The sequence below is a fragment of the Loxodonta africana genome, chromosome 4, assembly GCF_030014295.1.
Source record: "Loxodonta africana isolate mLoxAfr1 chromosome 4, mLoxAfr1.hap2, whole genome shotgun sequence".
In the NCBI taxonomy this organism is placed as follows: Eukaryota; Metazoa; Chordata; class Mammalia; order Proboscidea; family Elephantidae; genus Loxodonta; species Loxodonta africana.
The window spans coordinates 139,477,068-139,501,171 of record NC_087345.1 but is presented as its reverse complement, the minus strand read 5'-3'; the positions used below and the strand labels follow the sequence as shown (position 1 = coordinate 139,501,171).

The following is a 24,104-nucleotide window of genomic DNA, read 5'->3' as shown; positions in this document are numbered from 1 at the left end:
TATTAACTAAATGACTTGATTATATATCCCATACTATGAACAGAAACTCACAAACTAAATGATCTGCTTTCATAGCTCCTGTTATGTATAGAATTCAGATTCATGTCTTAGCCAAAATACAAATAATAACAAGAAATGGAATCTTGAAGATTGCTTGTAAATAAGAAAAACTACAAAGACTTAATCCAATAAACAGTAAATGCAAGCTAAATTTCAAGAATCAATACAATTAACTAGAACTAAAAGGAAGATCCAGAGCCTTCTCCTGGTTCTTCCATGTATTGTAAATATAAACTCAGTCCAGTTACAAAGTCTTAGAACCATGTTTTACAAATGAGAAAAGCTTCACCTAATATCCCTGAGTCTAAGTGCTATCATGAGAATAACGTGAAAGTAGTTGTGAAACAGTAAAAAAATGATTTGCAAAGCTCATTTCATACTATATACTAAGAGCCAGAAAATGTTCATTCATTGGGTCAGCCGGAAAAATAAAATGATACGGCATCAACTGAGGCTGACCAGTATTTTCACTTCAGGAATTAATCCTAAGAAAATGACATGGAAAAAGTTTTTATACACAAAGATGCTTACTGTTACATTACTTACTATGTTAGAAAAATTACAAAGAACCTTAATGACCAATAATAGGAGAATGGTTAGATTATTAGAAGAAGAAAAAGGCTACAAAATATTATTCAGAAGAAAAGAAGCAGGTGTTAATTTCAGATGCATACATGTACAGAGAAAAAGTAATCAGGGACGGGGGTAGGTAGTGGGACTATGAGTGTTTTTTTCCTCTACTATTCTAAGTAGTCTACATTTTCTTTAATTACCATGCATCATGTTTATGGGAAAAAGATTAAAAAGAACAATAAAGTGGTACATAAGGATATATATGATCAGATTGGCAATTACATCCCAAACAAAAACCAAACCCATTGTCAACTCTGACTCATAAGTGATCCTAAGGGACAGAGTAGAATGACCCCACAGGGTTTCCAAGGAGTCCCTGGTAGATTTGAACTGCCGATCTTTTGGTTAGCAGCCGTAGTACTTAACCACTACGCCACCAGGGTTTCCCCAGCCCAAATAGGAAGGCAGTAATTTTATTATATACACAGCTCTCCTTGAAGAGGGAGTTATGGCAAGGAAAAGTGCTTGACTTACCTGAAATCGTCCCATCTTAAAAACACCGGCTCCTGAGCTAGTTGCTAGGACAGGGCCTTCCGTGACTTGAGAAGCTGAAACAAATACATGGAAGAAAAAAACAGCTTACATTAGCATTTCTTTTCAGTTAACCTCTTTTTCTCTTGGCCAGAAATACAGCAAAACGAAACTACATTGTCAGATAAGGAAAGCTGTTAGAGGCAAGGAAAACTCCCTTACCTCCTTTTCCCTTCAGTTTTGCCCAACAAGTGGAAACCACGGTTATCGTTTGCACTACTACTAGGTATCCTCAGTTTGACAGATTATACTGTTTGTCAAAAATTGTCAAGGTCTGAAAATGTATCATTAATCATCTACCTGTCCTTGTACGCATGTACAGATAACATGGCACTGTTTGAAGGAATAAAAGTCACAGATAAAGTAGCTTCACAACTTAACTACAATAGTAAGAAATACTATAACAACTAAGGTTAACAGGCAATAATGACTCAATTACTTACTCTTCAACTCAGAGATTTAAGTAAGGAAGAAATTTTTCCTAAGGCATTAAAGACCCACATCAGATTCATTGGTAAGTACTTCTGAACAACTTTAAAGCTACCTAGATTCTCCTCTCTAAGGGACAACCATTTTTTTTGAGTTTATTTGTACAGATGTTGTAGACATATACCAGCATGTAATCAGCTCAGCAGCAATGTTTTTTTCTTTTTTAGTACAATACTGACTGGTTTTGGTTCTTTCATTCAATAATATATTTTAGAGATCATTCCATGTCACTGCCTCATTCTTTCTAATGGTATACAGTGTTATACTGCATGTATTTACCATATATATATACATATTTTTTATTGTACCATATTTTAACCATATTTCTAACCAATGGACATTTAAATCATTCAGAATTTCCTGATACTATAAGTGTTCTAATAAGATCTGTGGAATAAATACCTAAGAATGGAACAGCTGAGTCATTTTCAATTAAAAGACTACAAATATTACTAAACTGATCTCCACAGAGGTGTACCAATAAGAGATAAAAAATGGTATGTCTAGTTAAATATTTTTATTGCAAAGTTTCTTCTTCTGTATCTTTTGATTCTTTTTGGCTCATGTTGAATTACAGGAACTCTTTATATTAGCAAAACTGGTCCTTTTTGTGATGTGTGTGTGTGTGTATGTTTCTCTAGTTTTTTATGTTTTTGGACCTAATGGAATTTTTTTCCTCCCATGCAAAAATTTTAAATCAATTTTGGCTTCTGGGTTGTATATTAAACTTAAGAATACCTTCCTCTATATCAAGGGTCAGCAAACTATGTATGATCCGTAGAACAAATCTAGCCTACTGCCTGTTTTTGTAAATAAAAATTGTACTGAACATAGCCATATTATTATTTTTTGTTGTGGTTTAGGTGAAAGTTTACAGCTCAAGTTAGTTTCTCATACAATAGTTCATACACATAATGTTACATGACCCTAGTTGCTCTCCCTATAATGCGACGGCAGGCTCCCTCTTTCCGCCCTGGATTTCCTGTGTCCACATTTTAACTATTTCATTTTTGAATAGAAAAGATTCTGAAGTAACACAACAAATAGGGTATGTGAGACTGATAGATAATATAGTGAAAAGATTCACAACAAATTTCAGAACAGTATTAGCTGATGTGACTAAACACAATGATGGAAACTCACATATTTAATTTGATCGTATGGATAATTTTTCTAAAGAGAGCTATTTACGTACATGCCAATTCTAAAAACGCCCAAAATAGTTAAAAAAAAAAAAAAAATGTTTAAACTGATCAATTGAAATCTTATATTTGTATTTCTACTGTCTAGGCCATTCAAACTTATCTCTATCTCTAAATGTGCACTGTCACAAAAGCCAAGAGGATATCAGTAAATTAACTTTAAAATATGCTCAAATTTCATAATCTCTTATAGCAAGGATCTGGTCTAGCCCATAACAAAGTGGCTTATGCTAAAAAAACTATCGTTACCTTCTTCATACCCTCCAAAAATAACAAACATCGATTTCTCAGTACTCTAGCTAACAGTTATCATTAATACTCCCTAGTCATGAATTACATAAAATGTTTGTCTCAATAATTTCAAAAACACCTATATTCTCAAGAATGTATCAACAGTAATCTCTATAATCAACTACCGGCAGGACGGGAAGTAATAATATAAGAAGAAGGATGCTTCTCACCATCCTTCTGAGGATGTGCTCCTGCTTCCGTAACTGCTGTTGGAGCCACCACGGACACAGGCTGCAAAACACATACACACAGACACCACAAAATCTTTAGCTTCAGTCACTCTCAAACTTTTGTCCTTGTTGCCTTTCCTCCGTTCTTTGTAAAAGGGCAGATACATAGTATATATGAAAAAACACTTACGCCCAAGGGCACTTCCTTTTCTTTCATTTTTTTTTTAAAACACAAGTCTGATGTAAAGACAGCTTTTAAAAGAAATTTAGAGTCTTAACCCTTCTGTATTGCTTTCTTAATTTTTCTTACAGAATATTTAAGCGTTTAACTTGGACATTCATAGAAAGATAATTTTCATCAGAACATTACTGTCTCACAAGCCAAAAAGGAAAAAGTTAAACTTCAAACTTAAAGTACACTCCCCTCTAAAGCATGATAACAAAACCCATTTGATTAATCTGTGATATAATTCTAACCAGACAGAAGATAAAAAAGTATCTTTGAAATAAGATCTTTCTCATAGTTACACTACAGGGTCAGTGTTAGTCTTTCATTAATCTATCTCATTTCTCTTGAGTGGAACAGCAGGGACTCCTCTGAAAAGCTGTTAAAGGTATTAATAACAGTTCAGGTTGCAATTTATGTTCCAGAAATATAGTAAATTAGGATTATGGAAAGAAAATCTCAGTAATCTTTGAAACTTACACCAACTGCAGATGTCACTGCAATAGTCTCTGGACTAAGTGCTCGCCTCAACTGAGCATCAAGATCTTCCAGAGGTTGCTGGGACTAAACAAAAACAACTGCAGTAAGTAAAGTCCTACGGCATCTTCACAAGTCACTGTTATATAATCAACTTATACAGGGCACACTATTTTATGCTTTAGATACAGCAGTGACTGCCTCTTATAATGTTACCTCTTGCTAAGCTGGGTGATTTTTCTACTGAGAGATACAGTACACTTTTTTCATGAAATATGACTCTTCTACATATATATACATACATATGTGTGTGTTTTATATATATATATATATATATATACACACACATATATATGTATGCCAATTACTTCATTGGGTGGTTAATGAAAGAAATGTAAAACATTCAAGACAAAAACTGGTTACACTGGAGTTGCAGCAAAAGGGTACATCAATGTAGTGCCTTTCCCAAGAAACTTTCAAACTTAATTTTGATCACATAAAATTTATTACTTCCACAATGGTTTAGAACCTAACCTCATACTTAAGATGCAATTTTACCATTCTACAAAAGTACAAATGCCCGGCCACAACCGATGACTGCCCTGACAGGGAGCACAACAGAGAACCCCTGGGGGAACAGGAGATCAGTGGGATGCAGACCCCAAATTCTCAGAAAAAGACCAGACTTAATGGTCTGACTGAGACTAGAGGAATCCCGGGGGTCATGGTCCCCAAACCTTCTGTTGGCCCAGGACAGGAACCATTCCTGAAGACAACTCATCAGACATGGAAGGGACTGGACAATGGGTTGGAGAGAGATGCTGATGAGGAGTGAGCTACCTGTATCAGGTGGACACTTGAGACTATGTTGGCACCTCCTGTCTGGAGGGGAGCTAGGAGGGTAGAGAGGGTTGGAAGCTGGCAAAATTGTCATGAAAGGAGAGACTGGAAGGGCTGACTCATTAGGGGGAGAGTAAGTGGGAGTGTGGAGTAAGGTGTATATAAGCTTATATGTGACAGACTGACTTGATTTGTAAACGTTCACTTAAAGCTCAATAAAAATTATTAAAAAAAAAAAGTACAAATGATAGAAGTTATAATATCTAAGAGTACATCCCACCTGAATTTAGAGACCATCTCAAGAAAAGGTTTGACGCATTGAACACTAGTGACTGAAGACCAGACGAGTTGTGGAATGACATCAAGGACATCATCCATGAAGAAAGCAAGAGGTCACTGACAAGACAGGAAAGAAAGAAAAGACCAAAATGGATGTCAGAGGAGACTCTGAAACTTGCTCTCGAGTGTCAAGCAGCTAAAGCAAACGGAAGAATTGATGAAGTAAAAGAACTGAACAGAAGATTTCAAAGGGAGGCTTGAGAAGACAAAGTAAACTATTATAACGACATGTGCAAAGACCTGGAGATGGAAAACCACAAGGGAAGAACATGCTTGGCGTTTCTCAAGCTGAAAGAGCTGAAGAAAAAAATCAAGCCTCGAATTGCAATAGTGAAGGATTCTATGGGGAAAATATTAAACGATGCAGGAAGTATCAAAAGAAGATGGAAGCAATACAGAGTCATTATACCAAAATGAATTAGTCGATGTTCAACCATTTCGAGAGGTAACATATGATCAGGAACCGATGGTACTCAAGGAAGAAGTCCAAGATGCTCTGAAGGCATTGGCGAAAAACATAGCTCCAGGAATTGATGGAATATCAATTGAGGTGTTTCAACAAGCAGATGCTCACTCGTCTATGCCAAGAAATATGGAAGACAGCTTCCTGGCTAACTGACTGGAACAGATCCATATTCATGCCTATTCCCAAGAAAGGTGAACCAATCCAATGTGGAAATTATAGAACAATATCGTTAATATCACACACAAGCAAAATTTTACTGAAGATCATTCAAAAACGGCTGCAGCAGTATATCGACAGGGAACTGCCAGCAATTCAGGCTGGTTTCAGAAGAGGACGTAGAACCAGGGATATCATTGCTGATGTCAGATGGATCCTGGCTGAAAGCTGAGAGTATCAGAAGGATGTTTACCTGTGTTTTATTGACTATGCAAAGGCATTCGACTGTGTGGATCATAACAAATTATGGATAACACTGCAAAGAATGGGAATTCCAGAACACTTAATTGTGCTCATGTGGAACCTTTACATAGATCAAGAGGTGCTTGTTCGTTCAGAACAAGGGGATACTGATTGGTTGAAAGTCAGGAAGGATGTGCTTCAGGGTTGTAGTCTTTCACCGTACCTATTTGACCTGTACGCTGAGCAAATAATACAAGAAGCTGGACTATATGAAAAAGAACAGGGCATCAGGATTGGAGGAAGACTCATTAACAACCTGCATTATGCAGATGACACAACCTTGCTTGCTGAAAGTGAAAAGGACTTGAAGCACTTACTAATGAAGATCAAAGACCACTGCCTTCAGCATGGAATGCACCTCAACATAAAGAAAACAAAAATCCTCACAACTGGACCAATGAGCAACATCATGATAATTGGAGAAAAGATTGAAGTTGTCAAGGATTTCATTTTACTTGGACCCACAATCAACAGCCATGGAAGCAGCAGTCAAGAAACCAAAAGACGCATTGCATTGGGTAAATCTGTTGCAAAGGGCCTCTTTAAACTGTTGAAAAGCAAAGATGTCACCTTGAAGACTAAGATGCGCCTGACCCAAACCATGGTATTTTCAATCGCAGCATATGCATGGGAAAGCTGGACAATGAATAAGGAAAACTGAAGAAGAATTGATGCCTTTGAATTGTGGTGTTGACGATGAATATTGAATATACCATGGACTGCCAAAAGGATGAACAAATCTGTCTTAGAAGTACAACCAGAATGCTCCTTAGAAGCAAGAATGGTGAAACTGCATCTTACATACTTTGGAAATGTTGTCAGGAGGGATCAGTCCCTGGAGAAGGACATCATGCTTGCCAAAGTTCAGGGTCAGTGGAAACAAGGAAGACCCTCGATAAGGTGGACTGACACAGTGGCTGCAAGAATGAGCTCAAGCATAACAACGATTATAAGGATGGCACAGGACCGGGCAGTATTTCACTCTGTTGCACACAGGGACGCTATGAGTTGGAACCCACTCAGTGGCACCTAACAACAACAAGAAAGTATCAATTTTGCCCTTTTTTCATAAGATATGAAAAAATTGTAGCATCTAATGTTTCCTAGGTGACTTATAGCAACATTACTATTATGGATTGAATTGTGTTCCCCCAAAAATGTGTTATATATCCTAACCTCTATGCCTGTGGTTACAATCCATTTGGGAATGGGTTGTCTTTGTTATGGTAATGAGGCAGGACTAGTGTGGGGTGTATGTCTTGAGTCAATCTCTCATATAAAAGAGCAGATTAGAGAAGCAGAGATGGGAGAAGGGAGATGCCAAGCCACATGAAGATCACCCAGGAGCTAAGAAGAGACAAAGACCTTCCTCCAGGGCTGACAGAGAGAGCTTTCCCCTAGAGCTGATACCCTGAATTCAGACTTCTAGCCTCCTAAACTGAGAGAAAATAAATTTCTGTTCACCACGATTTGCGGTATTTCTGTTATAGCAGCACTAGCTAACTGAGACAATTACAAATAAAAGAATCATGAAGCTTCTTACTTTAAGCAGGGCCTCGGTCATCAGCTACACTTTTTTTTTTTTTTCTTGGTGAAAATATACACAGAAAAACTGGTTCCCATTCCACAGTTTGTAGACATAATTATCAGTGACACTCGTTACATTCTTCACATTGTGTCAACATTCTCAATATTTCTGTTCTAGTTGTTTCACTTGGATTTACTTATTCGCTGCCCCTTTCCCCTGGGGAATCTTCTCGCCTGTGCCTTAACATAGCTGTTGACCCCTTGGTTTTATAAAATGTGTGTGTGTGTATGTATAGGTTTTTTTTTTTTTTTTTTAAAGAAACTCAGTACTCAAGGATGACAATTTTTACTTGTTATGCTAAACTGTTACTTAGTTTAAAGGTGATTTCAAGGGATAGTTTCATTCAAGGTTTGAATAGCAACTCAGGGTCACAGCCTCAGGGACTCCTCCAGCTTCAACAGGTCTACTAAGTCTGGATTCTTTAAGAATCTGAAGTTCTGTTCCATATTTTTTTCCATTTTTATCAGGATTCATTGTCGTGTTCCTGATCAGAACATTCAGTAGTGGTAGCCGAGCACCAGCTAGTTCTGGTCTCAAGGTAGACGAGGCAGCGGTTCAGATAGACAACGAGTCCTGTAGTCGAGTTTTGTCTCTAATTCTTGAGTTTCTTTCTCTTTTGTTCCAGATGAATAAAGACCAACAGTTGTGTCTTAGATGGTTTCTCGTATGCTTTTAAGACCCCAGACACCACTGACCACACTAGGAGGTAGAACATGAACTTTAAGAACTATACTATTCCAATTCACTGGACTGTCCCATGAGACCACAGCAGTAAGCCTCCAAACTAAGAGAACTAATCCCATGAGGTGACCAGTTATGCCTAATTAGTATCAGCATCTGTAGCCACTCCCTCCCAATTTGGTGGTTGTTATTACTGCAAAACCATATATAACCTAGCATTTGCCCATTCATTCGTTTTCCCTATGTACAGCTTACTGACATCAGTTACATAAGTCATGCTGTGCTAATTTCACCCATATTCAGTGCCACCTTTGCCATTTCTATAAACAAAAAGTGACTAGCACCACTATTCCCCCCCGTTAGCGACACTGTTATAAACAAAAGGTGTTACCAAGTCAAAGCCAAATGGGAGCTAGAAGCCAAGATCATGCAATGGAGAATTTAAAAAAGTTTTGTGAAAGAAAGCAGGACACAGAACAAAATTCTGCCAAGTCTTGGGGTACCTGAGTTAGTGAAGGTCCGGGAAGGGGTGGCAGCTGTTCACTGGGTGGAGCACCAGCTGCAAGTTCAGTACCCACTGGCAGCACCTACAGACAGTGAAGAGAAAGTCTATGAGATATGAGTAGTGGAGACTGCATACTAAAGAGCAAATAATCTCATCTGAATGCAGAAGCACATGAGTGAAACATACCCAGTCAAGGCAAGCTTGTCACCTGGGTTATACTCCGGTATCTGCCTCACATAAAGGACACTAGAACCACCGCTACTGTCAAAGGGGTTACCATAACGCATTTATAAAAGGAGAAGTAAAATATAGTAAAAGGGTATTTCACATAGAAAATAGAGAACAAAGGCCTTATGTACCTAAGAGGCACAGTATAGATATTCTTGAGTCATTTATTTGGTACTGTGTTACATGCTTTTACTTAGGCAAGATTTTTCTGAGAAAAGAAAACATCAGCAGTTGGTTACTTACTTAAGCAAGGAGCAAGTCTGGTAAGAAAGGGCATCAGAACTCTTAATACCATTAAGCTATTTCTATTTTGTCTGAGTGAAGCCTCTATATTACCCCACAATAAAAAGAATCTTTTATCAATGGCAATGCAGAAAGATGACTGGAACATAGAATATACCAGACAAAACACAGCCTTGTTATCTGGAGAAGATTAGAGAGGCTGGAAATGGCAGAATGAGAGGAAATCCACCACAGCAGAATTAGAGAATACAGTTCATTTTATTCCTAAGATTAGATTCTTTTCTCCTCTGTATTAATTTTTATCACCAACTTCCCATTTTTTTATAAACCCAAAATTGTACATTTGTATAATCTACAGCAAAGCAGAAAATTTGTTTCATTCTCACTGAAACAAAGATTGTGAACTGCTGATAGAAGCAATTAGCTCCCTTTTGGGATATAGATTATATTCAGTTTGAATCAATTAGAAAGAAATGTTTGTATTTTACTGATGATAATACATTCTTAGAAACTAGTACAGTATAATTAACCCCCAAAATCCCACCATATTTCAATGCCCAAAAAACCCAGTGTTCAAGGTATATAACATTCTAAAACCACCTTCAATCAATTTATTTAATAAATACTGAATGCCTACTATAAGCAAGACACCTTTAAAAATGACTCTCTCTGACGATCTTACCGGAGCCTTAGTTAAAGGTGGTTTTGAGGGAGCAGTTCCAGGTTTCACTCCTGATATAGTGCTGACTGGGGTAGAAACTTGCCCAAGTGTGACCACTGACAAACCAGCTGTTCCTAATGGCAAACTGGTTGGCGGTAAGCAACTACTTGTTGTGGAAGTCACGAGTTTGCTTGGTGCAACAGCAGTGGTTGGGATGCCTGGCATGACAGTGGTCTCTACTGCTAGTGATGTCTCTAGTGAGGCAGAGGCATGTTGAGTTCCAGATGAACTGTGTTCACTAAAGAGAGATCGCAGCTTTTCCTCTAGAGTCTTTATGTCATCAATCCCAGCTTTGGGTTGTGTATCAGCATCTATTTCAGGACAGTGAGCATGCGGCTGACTGGGAAGCAAAGCTGGTTGAGGCTGACTATGAATTAGTGTCTGCTGTACGGCAGGCATACTAGCAACAGGTTGTACCAAGGGTGGGATACTAGGTGCTTGGGGTAATAAGGGTGTAGAAATAGGCCCTGCTGCTTGGGGAAGGACAGGAGTAGAAACTATAGCCGATGGGATGACCAAAGGATGTACCCCACCAGGCTGAGTAACAGAACTAGACACTCCTGCTCCAGGGGAGGAAGAGGAGGATGGTGTAGAGAGGGACAAAGCCAACCCAGTTGCACTGCTATGGGATGTTTTATCTAGTGGGTGTGCACTAACCACCACTGTTTCAGCTAGAGTAGGAGCAGAGCTGCTACTGCTAAGCTGAAGGGATGGCTGTGAAGCTATGATTGGGAAAGGAGTGGTGGCAGAAACTGATGTTAAAGTGGCTACTCCAGTAGTACTGCCTGCAGCCTGCTGAGATAATACAGTTGGAGGCTTAGCACCTGGGACAGCAGTGCTACCCACTGCAGAGGTTGAAGTTGTGGAAACTGTTATAGATGGGAGAGTGCCTGTAGTAGAAACAATGCTCACGCATGTGGGGGTCAGAACTGACTGGGATGTTGTAGATATTGAGACGACTGTAGGTACTGTGACGCTTGAAACCACACCGGTAAGTATTGGTGGCTCAGATACAGATGGTATAGGGAGACCACTTGAAGTTATTACAACCCCACTAATCCCTTTTTCAGTGGGCACTGTAACCTCAGACTGAATTACCGATGTGGGTATGTCAGTAAGAGGGATGTTAGTTGCAGGGACTGATACTGATGGTGTGGCTGCTCCTGTGGCTGGGACTCCGGCAATGGTACTCATGGGAGGAGGTACTACTGGAAATACTGGTCCTGTATGACTAAAGTTTGGAGGTGCTGTACTGGGTCCTTCTGTCATTTGGGCATGTTTAAGTTTAGAAAAGGCTTGTTGTAGACTAAGAGATGAAGCAGAGTGTGACAAGTTCATTTCAGGGCCATAAGATGCAGTGGTGGCAACTACAAAAGAAAACAAAAAACAACAATGAAAAAATAAGAATCATTGCATTTTAAAGGGATAGAGTCAAATGACTGCCCCAACAACCTATTTTTAGATTACCAACATGCCACATACCAGCAAGGTCTAGAGTCCCTCTCAAGGAAATGATAGGGTTTTAAACAGTAGTTTGATCCAAGTAAGTTATCTTCTATGAGTATCTGTCCCTGGGTGTCACAACAGTTAAGCACTCGGCTGCTAATCAAAAGGTTGGTGGTCTGGGCCCACCCAAAGGCTCCTTGGAAAAAAGGCCACCGAAAGCCCTATGGAGTGCAGTTCTGCTCCAACACACATAAGGACACTGTGTCACCCTGAGTTGAAACTGACTCGATAGCAACTGGTTTGGTTTTTGGTTTGGTATGAATACCTACGTCTGAAACAACACAGCATAACCTCAAAGTGTATCCAATAATACTAACTGGAGAAACAAAGACATACTACACCAGGCTATATCTAATGTGGCTGCCCTTTCTTGGCTTTTTTCCTATAATCCTCTCTATTCACTATTTCCTTCCATTATATGTTCCAGTTTCAATTTTCTACTCTTCTTTATTGTCTATGTCACCACTTGAACTACTGCTTGATGACCAAGCCTCCAACATAGCAGAGATGCTGTAGGGTTTGTGTAAGTGTATGGCAGAATCAAGTCCTTACCTGTATCTGAGATTTCACTGGTGAAAAGTTTTGATTCTCGTAATCGACTTTCTGGCACAGGACTCACTATAAATCGTCTTCCAGCAGAATGAACAACTTGAGTTAAAGAACTAGTAGGAATGCCTAGCCAAAAAAGAAGCAAATCACTTGACTGAATTATTATTATATATCTTGTTACCAACATGGGGCTTCAAGGTGTCTTTATTAGCACACAGCTTCTTAATGGTAAGAGCAAATATGGAAAGAAAAGTAATTCACCTATTTGCTGTGGCATGGACGATGCAGGAGCTGGTTGTTTGAACTGTCCTTCCAATTTCTACAACAAACAAAAATGATTAAATTCATTCTCAAATGCAATCTCAATGATTAGGCAAAGCAAAACTCTACATGCAAAGACAATATAAATATTTGATTATCTCAGTGACAGCACAATGTGGTCTCACTGGACTTTTTGCATGGAAAATTTAGCACTGTGAAAATATTTAAAGACAACAAAGCTTTACTTTGGGAATAGTGAACTTACCTGAGAACCTGAAAAGCCATAGTCATCCTTTCCCTGTAGACTCTCCAGTCCCTGGTCACCTTCTGGCTCCACACTGACATCCTCACTGAGCATTTCATCAGCTTTTTCAATAATTTCCCGCACTTGATCCACGAATGACTCTCTTTCTATTGCTAGAATAAAATCATTGTTCACCTGTAAAAGAAGTGCATTGTCAGTCTGATTAGTGCAATGTTTTTCTAGCTTTAAGTCATTCAACTACCACTTTCATGGCTTCTGCCCTATCTGCATACCACTTGTACTATTATTTATTTGGTATTTAATTAGCTCCTCCGTTTTTAAGAACTTTAATAGTTAGACATATCCTAGGCAAAACCATCTGTAAATCAAAAGTCAGATGTACTACTTATATTGAAATAAATGTGTAACTACCAAAAAAAAGGGTTACAAAATATTGTATGTTTGTCTATGGTGGTGGATATTAAGATCAAGTACTAAGGCAATATTTGGAACTCCAAATGCAGACATACCATAATTGCTGCTATCTCCTCAGGATTGTCACCATCTAGGTCAAATCTGAATGTAACCATTTTTCGATTGTGAGTCTCTAACTGACATTCTACTACCCGGTCTCCTTTATTAGAAACCTAAACGAAAAAAAGAAAAGGTATTACATCTCAGAAGACCATACACAGCTTTGTTACCAAATTTGAGAAAGTAATGCAGATTATCACTTGAACTCCGCATTAGAAAGCATAATGTTATCATTTTTCCCTGGACCACTGGCACTTAGCTTCTTAAACCGGTTGCAAGAAAACCGTTTGAGAAGATATCAGCCTCTCGGCTACTCACTCATCTTCCACTGAAGCAATGTAAAGTCAGGGGGCAATGAACATCTTTCTTCTGCACATTAAAGCTTCCTACCCACTTTCTAAAAAGTAAATATTACCACAGAAATACGAAATTTTAGAGTATCATTTGGGTAATCAAAAGTTCCTAAACTTTCATCAATACACCTGAGCCTGAAAAAATATTTAAATGATATTAACTGCTGGCCTTGTTATAGCTTTATGAGCTACATTTTCATCTCTTCTTTTTGAAAAATGTGATATTCATTCAGACAGGTTTGTGAAGATTAAATGAGAAGTGTTACCTATATTATCACACAAAGATTAGGTATCTTTATTTTATGACGTGAGGGAACTGGATTAGATGACCTCTAAAATCCGAGCTATGGCTGCCAACCAAAAGGTCGGTAGTTCGAATCCAACAGGTGCTCCTTGGAAACCCTATGGGACAGTTCTACTCTGTCCTATAGGGTTGCTAGGAGTTGGAACTGACTGGATGGCAGTGGGTAAAACCCTTTTCAGTGTAAAATTCCTTTAATTTTATGCAGCCCATAAAGAAGCATACTTAACTTACATTCAAAATTCTCAGTTTTGGGCGGGAAGTTTTCTCATGACGAGAGCGACTTCTTACTGATTTTCGATAATGCCGTTTTGTAGTTCTCCCTTCATGCCTTCCACTGGAAGATGGGACATTCTCGTTGCCATCACTCATACCTGAAGCAACATCTGAATGTGCACTAAAAAAAAAAGTTTGATTTATAATATGAGATTTAAAGGTCTGACAGATTTGAAGTTTTACACCATTCTACTTAACGGTCAAGGAAGGAAGAGAATTTTAGTTTTATATACCTGTCTATAGAAGAGACCAATGTGGTAGGCTGGGTAGGTTGTGGCTGTGCTGTTGGAACTGGCTCTGGAGGAGCAACCTGAGAGACTCCATGGGTGCTCTGTGAATGGGAAGGATAATTAGAATCTTGGTAATCATATATTTTATTTATCATTCACCATCCCCAATAAGCTACTCCTTTTTTTTCTTATCCCTCCCTTAAGTCACAGAAGCACTAAACTCACCAGTAATTCTTAATATTCAGGATTAGAGACAGTGGTCTTAAAATTCCAAAAGAAGTTTCTAAAGCTAGTCTTTGGTACAGACTGCATGGTGAGATCAGCCAACGTATTTGCTAGGTAGTGTGAAACTACAACTTGCCATGCAGCCAGCATCTTACCAGAACTGTGCAATAGTGCAGGCAGAGCAAAGTGCAAAGATGATTCAGAACTTCCTCCCAGTAGGGCAAAAATGATTGCTGGGAGCACAGCAGGATAAGATACTCTTATGACTGCCAATGGCAAAAGTTTGTGAAAGGTAAGAATCATGGCTAAAGTACTAGCTAGAGAAGTGAAGTGCTAACAGGGTTAATCTTCTCCAAGGCACACTCACTTCCCAACAGAACAGCCAGTGGCAACAAGGCCCCCACATTGGCATTTCATTCTGCTGTAAGAAAAAGTCATTCAGAAGTTAGTTTAAAATAGTCTCCAAATTAGTTCTAAACCAAAGGAGCCTATGATTCTTGTCATTTTTATCCCATGATATTTATGTTTTATATATAAACATGCAGTAATTCCATTTACCTCCAGAACTGCTTGCTGGGAGGATGCAGAGGGGGCTTGTTGTGCTAAACTCACTGCTGGTTGGGGCATTTGAACCTGTCCTCCTATACCTCCCATAGGAACCAAAATATTTGATTCCACATAAGGCTGCACCACTGTAGGAAAGTAACCTGGTGTAGCCAACGCTTCTGTGGGCATGGGAGGGGATAGGACTGTAGAAGGGATGCAAACAGAAACCACGCTGGAAGAGGGAGCAATATTTGCATCTCCTGGGTATTGTGGTGGCAGTCGAGATGGGAAGCCCTGTGATAGAAATGAGGAAGGTAGTTAGTGCAGGTTGGGTCATCAAATTAGCAAAACAGCAAGACATGCAAAAAAAAAAAAAGCACATAGCAAAGAAGAACAGGAGCCCAATCACTCCTTCTATAATTTAATGATGGACTGGTTCCAATTTAAGGGACAGGACCCTACAATCATACTTTAAACTACTGGTTTTTCCCCTCCTGGAGATAATATAAATAGGAATAGATTTGACAGTTCCTTCTAGAAAAATATCTACTCTCTAGCCAATTCTGAATGGCCAAATGCAAAAAATCTTCAAGGTATCAGTCAATCTGGTCATATCATGACATGCTTCTACATCTAAATCCTGAAGCTTTTTATTGTTACGAAGTTGGTTACTCTATTTTAACTATAAAAAAAATAGCCTGATGTACTCTACTATTAGCCATATCTAGCATTCAGTCAGCTTACACTGAATACTTAGAGAAGCACTTTCCTCCCAAGAAGTGTCTTGAAATAAATGGACAGGAATCATCAGACACCACTGCCCTATCCTTGCCCAGAATTTTACTATTTTTACTTCTCTAGTTGAGACCAACAACTTTTGTTATTGACAGGTATTCTGATAATTAGTAGCCTTTTAAGTCCTTGAAAATATACTATTAGAACTGAACCCTCTGATACCCTCTTTTTTTTTTTGCTATCTAGCACAATACCTGGTACAGAACATCTCCAGAGGGAAGAGGAACCTCAGCAGCTTGTCCAAGGTTAGCTGGTATTCCCATGGACTGAACTGCTGGTTGCAGGAGCTGTGGGTGAACCTGACTTGGCAGCTGAGTCACAGGCTGCAGAAGGGTTGGAAGTTGACTAGGAACCACAGTTGATCCCCCTGGGATTGCAGCTGCTGTAGCAGATGAAGCCAAGGTGAGCAGAGGCTGATTAATGCCAGCTGCCATGGTGATGGGAAGGGATGAGAAACCTGTCTGAGCTGTAGATGCATGAGGAGTTGATATGGGAATTTGAGAGCCAGGGTACTGCGGGAGTAAGGAAGTAGGGAGTGGCTGTCCCATAGGGAGGAAATGAGTAGCAGAATGGGCTGGAACAACTGAGGGTTGTGTCGCAACTGGGATCTGAGGTTCCCCTTGGATAGTTGGTACTGGCTGGGAAACTGGAAGCTGAGAAGGTAAAGAAAAACAAAACAGATAGACTTTTTAAGAAAGATGGCCAAAGCAGGATTTATATATTAGCCAAAAAGAAAACAAAAAACCCAGCATACATTAGTGTAAGTTAATATGCATACAAGAATAGGGAAAGGATAGCAGGAGACAAAAAGGCTGACAGACTGGCTACTGTTCCATACTTTTTACTGCAGAATACTTTGCTAATGCTTTATCATTCAACAACAAAAAGAGAACTGTTCCTTGAGCATTTTTTTTTTAAAGCTTTGAAATATATTTCACATACCATAGTCCATAAACATGTTCGCTGTCATTAAATCTATGACTGCTATTACAATTGAAATTAATTCCTTCCCCGTGGAGTTAGACTTTATCTATATTGCTTCTACAATTCTTAAGTCTAACTAACACAGCCCTACACAAGTAGACATAATTACCATACCTCACTGATTCTAGGATGCAGTCCCTGGCCCCCATCTTTTTAACATCTGTGAAACTGGGATATATCTTAAAACTGATGACATCTCAAATGCAATGAAACATGATAACAACAACATACAAGCACAACAAGTATCAAAGATAAAATTGAAGAAAGATTATTCAGAAGAGCATACCTCCTCCTGCAGGGTAGTTTTCAAGGGATTAAAAGAACAACTACTTAGAAAAAGCACCATTCCATATAAGAGTTTATTATGACTTACTGTCAGTAGGCTATAAGGGGGGACAAAGTACAGAAATCTACATGAAAATACAGCATAATTGCGAACTCAGAAGATTAGATATAAACTGACACAATTCTAGAGAGTATCATCTAAGATTCATGTATTTAACTCATTAGTTCTAATACCTGTCAAATCTATTTTAGACTGATAAAGCTAAATGTTCAACATTTTTGGATTGTCACTGTTGTTAGTTGTACTCATTTATATTAACCAATGCACATGTGCAAAAGAAGCAGCTTTCACCTAACTTATGCAGTGATATTAACCATCTTCAATAAATATTTCACCGTTAGAAGAAAAGATGACCTATTCACATAAAAGGACAAGTTACACAGGGATCCCTTTTAGCATCACTTCTGAAATAAAGCATTTACCTGTTTTCCAGCTGACACCTGAGGCAAGACCTGTGGAGCCTGAGGTTGACTCGTTGGCTGTGTAGTAGTGGCCTCACTGGAGGCTGATGCCTGTGGAAGTGAATACTGCACTATCTGCTGAGGAGGGCCTGTCTGCTGTATTCCCTGTGGCTGAGAATAAAACATAAGGATTTAGTTTTAAGTCATTAATAGCATGTTCCTAAGAAACTATGTTTACCTTCAGTATTTGTAAATAATGACAATTTTAGTAATCGAGACATACACAAACCCAAATTCATCAATTCCTCTTACACACCCGTTTTTCCTCTGGTGTTCTTGATTTGTGATGGCACCAATAAGGACAATTAACCAATGTTTCAAAACCTGACCTACCATAGTTTCTTCACCCAATACCCGCCTTGCCTCAACAGCAGGTCATTAATAAACTCCTTTACATCATCTGGGTCAGATAATCACATCCAAATTGCACTTGGCCCCCACTTTTTCTCCATTTCTTGGTGTCAGCTCTCACTTTGATTCCTATATTAGGCTAATTCAGGCTCTTCCCTTAATCCCTTTTCCTTAACCTATTTTATCAACTGCATAATTAATATGCTTAAAGAATAGGTCTGCTTATGGCTACAAAATAGTGGGGGAACGCACTGAATCTGGAATCGGGAGACAGCTTCAAATTTTAGCTCTACCATTTGTTAGCTGTCATAGTGTCAAGATGGTTTCTTCCCTTGAAAACAAGAAAGCTATCAAGTAGGGCAAAGGGGATGACATTTGGAAATCAAACATGTGCTAGGCACTGTGTTACAGGACACCTCATGTAATACATGGCCCATAAATGGTATTCAAATAATAAATTTTCTAATAGACCAAACAGACAAAAACATAACCATAATCCCTAAATCAGTGTCATGTCTAACGAATAAAAATCTGAACTTTATAGCTGACTTCTAAGACCATTTAATACCTACAACTAACTTAAAATTTTTTTTCTTTTGTAATACAAAAACAACACTTGTTTGTAACAAAAATTTTAACCAACATATCATATCACAAAGTTAAATGAAAGTACTCCTTCCCCATTCTCCAGAAGCAACCACAATTAATGGTTTGGTGCATCACCACTTTGGAGTTTTTTTCTGTGAATAAATGGTCATTTACACACAGGCACATTCTTTTTTTGTTGTTGTTAAAACAAAAGCATGTCCATCTTGTAAGTGTTGTTCTATAACATGTTAATTTTATTTCTTTTCATTTATCAATGGCATTAATCTCCTAATGATAGATATTTTGATTTTTTTGCTGCTTAAAATAAGCCTTTCATACATGTCCTGGTATACCCATATAACTTATTGGTTGCTGCTGATATAAAGATAAGCTATTGTATATTTATTACATATCTATCTAAATGAGCTTCTTAGATTTTGTTAGGTGATATTCTGCAAATATTTTTGCCCTCCTGATATTTATTCTTTAGTTCTTTCTTAAATTAAAATCACCAAAAGAATGATGAAATACAATGGTGACAGCAGTCATGTTTGTTTTATTCCTATTTAATGATGTTTGATGATGGATTCCTATTTAAATTTTTAAAAACTTATTTTCAGCAACTAAGAAAGATACATTATTAATAGCCAACTATAAGGCAACTCTGAACATAAGACAATTTCCTCATTTTCCCACTGCGAAAAGGAACTAAAAAACCAGAAAACCTTTTTGGCCAACCTGAATACAGTTGAACTTTAAAGACTATGGATGAAATAGCTATAAACACCTACAAAATATTTAACTCATTAATTTACATACCTAAATAAGACTGCATATTACATAAATTAACTTGGAAGTATTTTTCCTTGCCCTCATATTCAAACTCTTCACATGTTAATAGTGTCTTTATCTTCACTGAAGCTACATCATGCATGCTCTAATAGTTTTCTGGAGCCTTATACTTCCCTTTAAGTTGTGTCTTGTGATAAAACTTGGCGGTGATCAGCACCTGTTTGAATATTAGGAGAGCTGGATTTTTTTTTCCCTGCAGTATTTTTGTAGGTTTATTTATATTCATGTAACCTTTGTTAAGTTAACTTCTTAAAATGATCTTTAAACAAGCTGCTTACAATGATATACAGTACTTTAGTGAAATAATGTCCCTAGGAATAAGGACTAAATCCATGTTTGTTTGTTGATCTTCTGTTTTTTAACCAATTCTGTCAGATGTTCTCTACTAACATTCCCACATACAAAATTTAAGGTCCTTGCTGGCATATTTGGTGAGAACCAGTTCTGCTTTATTCCATTTTATTTATTTGGTTAGTACTGTTCAAAATAAAGAACAGTTAGAGAGCCCTGTAATATGAGAGTATGATAAGGATTTGAATATATGGTAATACCCCTCTTTTCTAAGTGATAAACTTGAAAATTCCCACCTTCTATTTGGGCATATGGTAATCATATGGTACTCCCTCTTTCCCAACCTCCTCCCCAAATGTTAAGGGTGAACCATAGTTGTATCAAGATTTGGATTCAACTGACTCCTTTCTGAATCTATACTCTTACATACCTAAAAAAAAAAGAATGTTCTAGCTAAGCTAAACTAAAGGTGTATTAATGTCCCACACTTTTCTTACCTTGTCCATACTCCGTCTTTTGGGGTTGGGGGCCCCGTAATATTCTTTATTCCTGTATCTGAGTCTAACTTAGAGTCCAATTCAAATGCCATCTCTTTCATAAAGCCTTCCTGATACCCCCTTTCTGCTCAGGAAAGAAGTAATCTTTCTCCTTTCATGACATAACTGGGTAGTTAAATGGCAAGCTGTGGCGCCAGACTACTTGGATTCAAATTGTTTCTACCTCTTACAAACTGTGTAAACCTGGGTAAATTACCCAACTTCTTCAACTCTCAGCTTTCCCATATGTAAAATGCAAAGAATAATAGTAACTACACTCACAGAGTTTTTTTTTTTTTTTTTAATTTTTATTGTGCTTTAAGTGAAAGTTTACAAATTAAGTCAGTCTCTCACACAAAAACTTATATACACGTTGCTACATACTCCCAATTGCTCTCCCCCTAATGAGACAGCCTGCTCCCTCTATTCTCTCTTTTCGTGTCCATTTCACCAGCTTCTAACCCCCCTACCCTCTCATCTCCCCTCCAGGCTGGAGATGCCAACATAGTCTCAAGTGTCCACCTGATCCAAGAAGCTCACTCCTCACCAGCATCCCTCTCCAACCTATTGTCCAGTCCAATCTCTGTCTGAAGAGTTGGCTTTGGGAATGGTTCCTGTCCTGGGCCAACAGAAGGTCTGGGGGCCATGACCACCAGGGTCCTTCTGGTCTCAGTCAGACCATTAAGTCTGGTCTTTTTATGAGAATTTGGGGTCTGCATCCCACCGCTCTCCTGCTCCCTCAGGGATTCTCTGTTGTGTTCCCTGTCAGGGCAGTCATCGGTTGTAGCCGGGCACCATCTAGTTCTTCTGGTCTCAGGCTAATGTAGTCTCTGGTTTATGTGGCCCCTTCCACTTCACAGGGCTTTAATAAGGATTAAATGAAAACAGGTAAAGGGCTCTGTGCATTGTATATAATGGTAGCTATTATCTTTATTATAAGTCGGAATCGACTCCACGGCAGCGGGTTTGGTTTTTTTTTTTTTTTTTGGTCCATTATCTTTATTTATTTTGTAGATGTCTACATGTGTTCACCAGCTTATTTGGTATCCTTGAAACTAGTTCTTATCTGGTCTATCTTGGTAACTCCTTGGTGCCTAGCAAATGGCCCTTCAGAGCATGAACTCAATTAGTAAAAAACTGTTTAACTGGGGGATGGGGAATCCATAAAAAACGAGCAGTTTCATGGGCATATGCTCTCACTCTTAAGAAAACTGAAAGGCATGTATGCCAGTTATATCTTAGAGCATTATGGGAAAACTGGTATCCCTGGGTAGGCCAGTAGTTCATGATTATTTGATAGTACACAATCACAGTGTTACTAATAACCAATACTTCAGTCAAACAGGCATGGTTTAGCACAGCTGCTTGACGTCATGCTTTGCATAAACCTGGCTCATGAAACCTGTTCAAGCTTCCTTTACTGACTGTTGGACACTGGTGTTATGATGAGAAAAATGTTTTTAAGTCCTCAGTTGGACAGAAAAGTAAGAGATTCCTAAAGACTCTACAGGTACTCCAAGGAAGGAAATTATTAAGTTAGTACATCAGCTCACTAACTTGCTTGTGGCACCAAACCACCCCGTTTCCTGGTAGGAGGGATCTACTTTTGGTACCTCCAAAGACCACCTGAAGGGACTCTTGATAAAAACATGAAAAAAACAATCTCCCTCTTAATATGTCCCAGAAATCTTTGACATAGAGTACATTTCTTTCCTTAACTATAATAAAACTAGAGATATGGTTCCCTAGGGTGGGCTTGAGACCCGACAGTATTTAAAACAAAAATCACACCTAAAAATAGTATAAAGGGTTTTCAATCTTTCTTTATGTGAAGCCCCAATAACTAAAACAAAGGCAGCTTCTTGGGTACCTTTGCAGAATTAAATCTCTGTAGGATACTGTATTTAATATAGAAAAAAGAACACTATCCTAGAGATGTTGAATTCTAGGCTGTAACATTTAGCTTCATTAACTTGTTGATATGTGACTGTGGAAAAGTTAAATATTCTAGATTACATACATATCTTTTATAAATTGAGGGCTTAATTTTAATATTCTACTAAACATAAATATCATGCTTTACACCTTCTCCTCAATTATCAACTATCTCATTATCCAATATTTTGCATTTATGACATATGTCTGGCAGTAACAAATGCTGAAGTGCCAAGCAAAAGTAACACTGGCTGTGATGGTTATGTGTCAACTTGGCTAGGCCATGATTCTCAATGGTTTGGCAGTTACATAATAATGCAATTTGGTACTTTCGGAATGATGCAGTCATCCTGCATTTTATGACTTGATGTGGTCATACTACATTTTCACATAATGCCAATTTTTGTATAACAACCTGGTCTTTGGAACCTAACCATGTAGGTAAGTGAGGAGTGGGTATATTTAAAATAAGCCATGATATAAAGTATGTAATATAAAAACATCACTAAATCAGAAATTAATTGTTGCTTGTACTATGGAGATAGCAATTTATCTTTTCCCAGAAGAGTCAACAACCTTAATTCATTTAACCTGACATCTATGGAATTGTCTTCCACCATCCTTGCATACTTTTCTCATCAATGAACTCCAAAGCCTGATTCAATATCCTGTTTTCATTTGGTGGTAAATACATACACACACACACACACACACACCCCACCCACAATATGAAAGATATATAACATATTTGTTTGGAAAAGGAAAAACAGAGCACAGTCTAGTGGGGACAACCTACATCCAAAGACGAGCAAATTAGGAGACTGGTACCCGTGACAGTGCTTCTGTCCTCAACCAGCTTTATGGAAACTGTAATTTATATTCTTATTAAAAAAAAGAAAAAAAAACCCAAACCTGTTGCAGTTCAGTAGATTCGACTCATAGCGACCGTATAGGACAGAGTACCACTGCCCCATAGGGTTTTCAAGGAGTGGCTGGTGGATTCAAACTGCCAACCTTTTGGTTAGCAGCCGAGCTCTTAACCACTGCGCCACCAGGGCTCCGATAATAGAATAAAATTGAACTTGTTGAGGTTGGCAAAAATGTGACTACTTGAATTTAATCATAATCATATACAGATTCAGATTACCTATCTAAAAGAAAGGGCAGGGGTAAAACAAAGCAAATAAAAATTTAAATTCCACAAGATAGAGAGGTATTGGCCACTGAATGAAATGTATGTATAACCAAACTAATCAATTGCTTCTGTACAAAATGGTTTGAAGTGATTTTTATCTTGTACAAGGAATACCAAATCTTAAACTGGTATCAAATGCTACATGGCCACATGCTGGACTAAAAGTGAGCTATGTATAATTAGGGAAATTAGGAGCTTTGTTTAAAAAACTAAAAGAAACAGAAGCCGACTTATAATTTGGTGAAATACACTTCTTAGGGAGCTACCAATAAGATAATTCATCAGGAAGTTTTTATGACCATATAGTGGGTGTAACTGAAACAGCCAATAAATATTCAATTGCACAAAGAAAGCATTAGCCCAGTGCCGTCGAGTCAATTCCTACTCATAGCGACCCTACAGGACAAAGTAGAACCGCCCCATAGAGTTTCCAAGGAGCGCCTGGCGGATTTGAACTGCTGACCTCTTGGTTAGCAGCCGTAGCACTTAACCACTACACCACCAGGGTTTCCGTAAGGAAGCATTATTCCCATGCAAACAATCACAACTAATATTAGTGATACTTAATTTTAGAATGACCAGCTTGTGATGCTGAA

At 38.3% G+C, this 24,104-nt stretch overlaps 1 protein-coding gene across 5 annotated transcripts in view; it reads right to left on the bottom strand.

Moving 5' to 3' along the window:
- The window catches only part of WNK1 (WNK lysine deficient protein kinase 1), a 163,113-nt gene that overhangs the window by 20,251 nt on the left and 118,758 nt on the right, over positions 1-24,104 (bottom strand). For 2 of the 5 annotated variants that reach the window (XM_064284758.1, XM_064284761.1), the window contains 14 exons: positions 17,722-17,871; positions 16,164-16,622; positions 15,187-15,468; positions 14,407-14,504; positions 14,132-14,294; positions 13,240-13,356; positions 12,731-12,904; positions 12,466-12,523; positions 12,208-12,330; positions 10,111-11,516; positions 8,956-9,039; positions 4,083-4,166; positions 3,377-3,437; positions 1,168-1,241 (listed from right to left, as the gene is read on the bottom strand). In XM_064284758.1, the coding sequence (XP_064140828.1) occupies positions 1,168-1,241; positions 3,377-3,437; positions 4,083-4,166; positions 8,956-9,039; positions 10,111-11,516; positions 12,208-12,330; positions 12,466-12,523; positions 12,731-12,904; positions 13,240-13,356; positions 14,132-14,294; positions 14,407-14,504; positions 15,187-15,468; positions 16,164-16,622; positions 17,722-17,871 (3,333 nt within the window). The remainder of the gene's footprint in view (positions 1-1,167; positions 1,242-3,376; positions 3,438-4,082; positions 4,167-8,955; positions 9,040-10,110; positions 11,517-12,207; positions 12,331-12,465; positions 12,524-12,730; positions 12,905-13,239; positions 13,357-14,131; positions 14,295-14,406; positions 14,505-15,186; positions 15,469-16,163; positions 16,623-17,721; positions 17,872-24,104) is intronic. The other 3 variants (XM_064284760.1, XM_064284763.1, XM_064284759.1) reach the window with 2 other exon arrangements.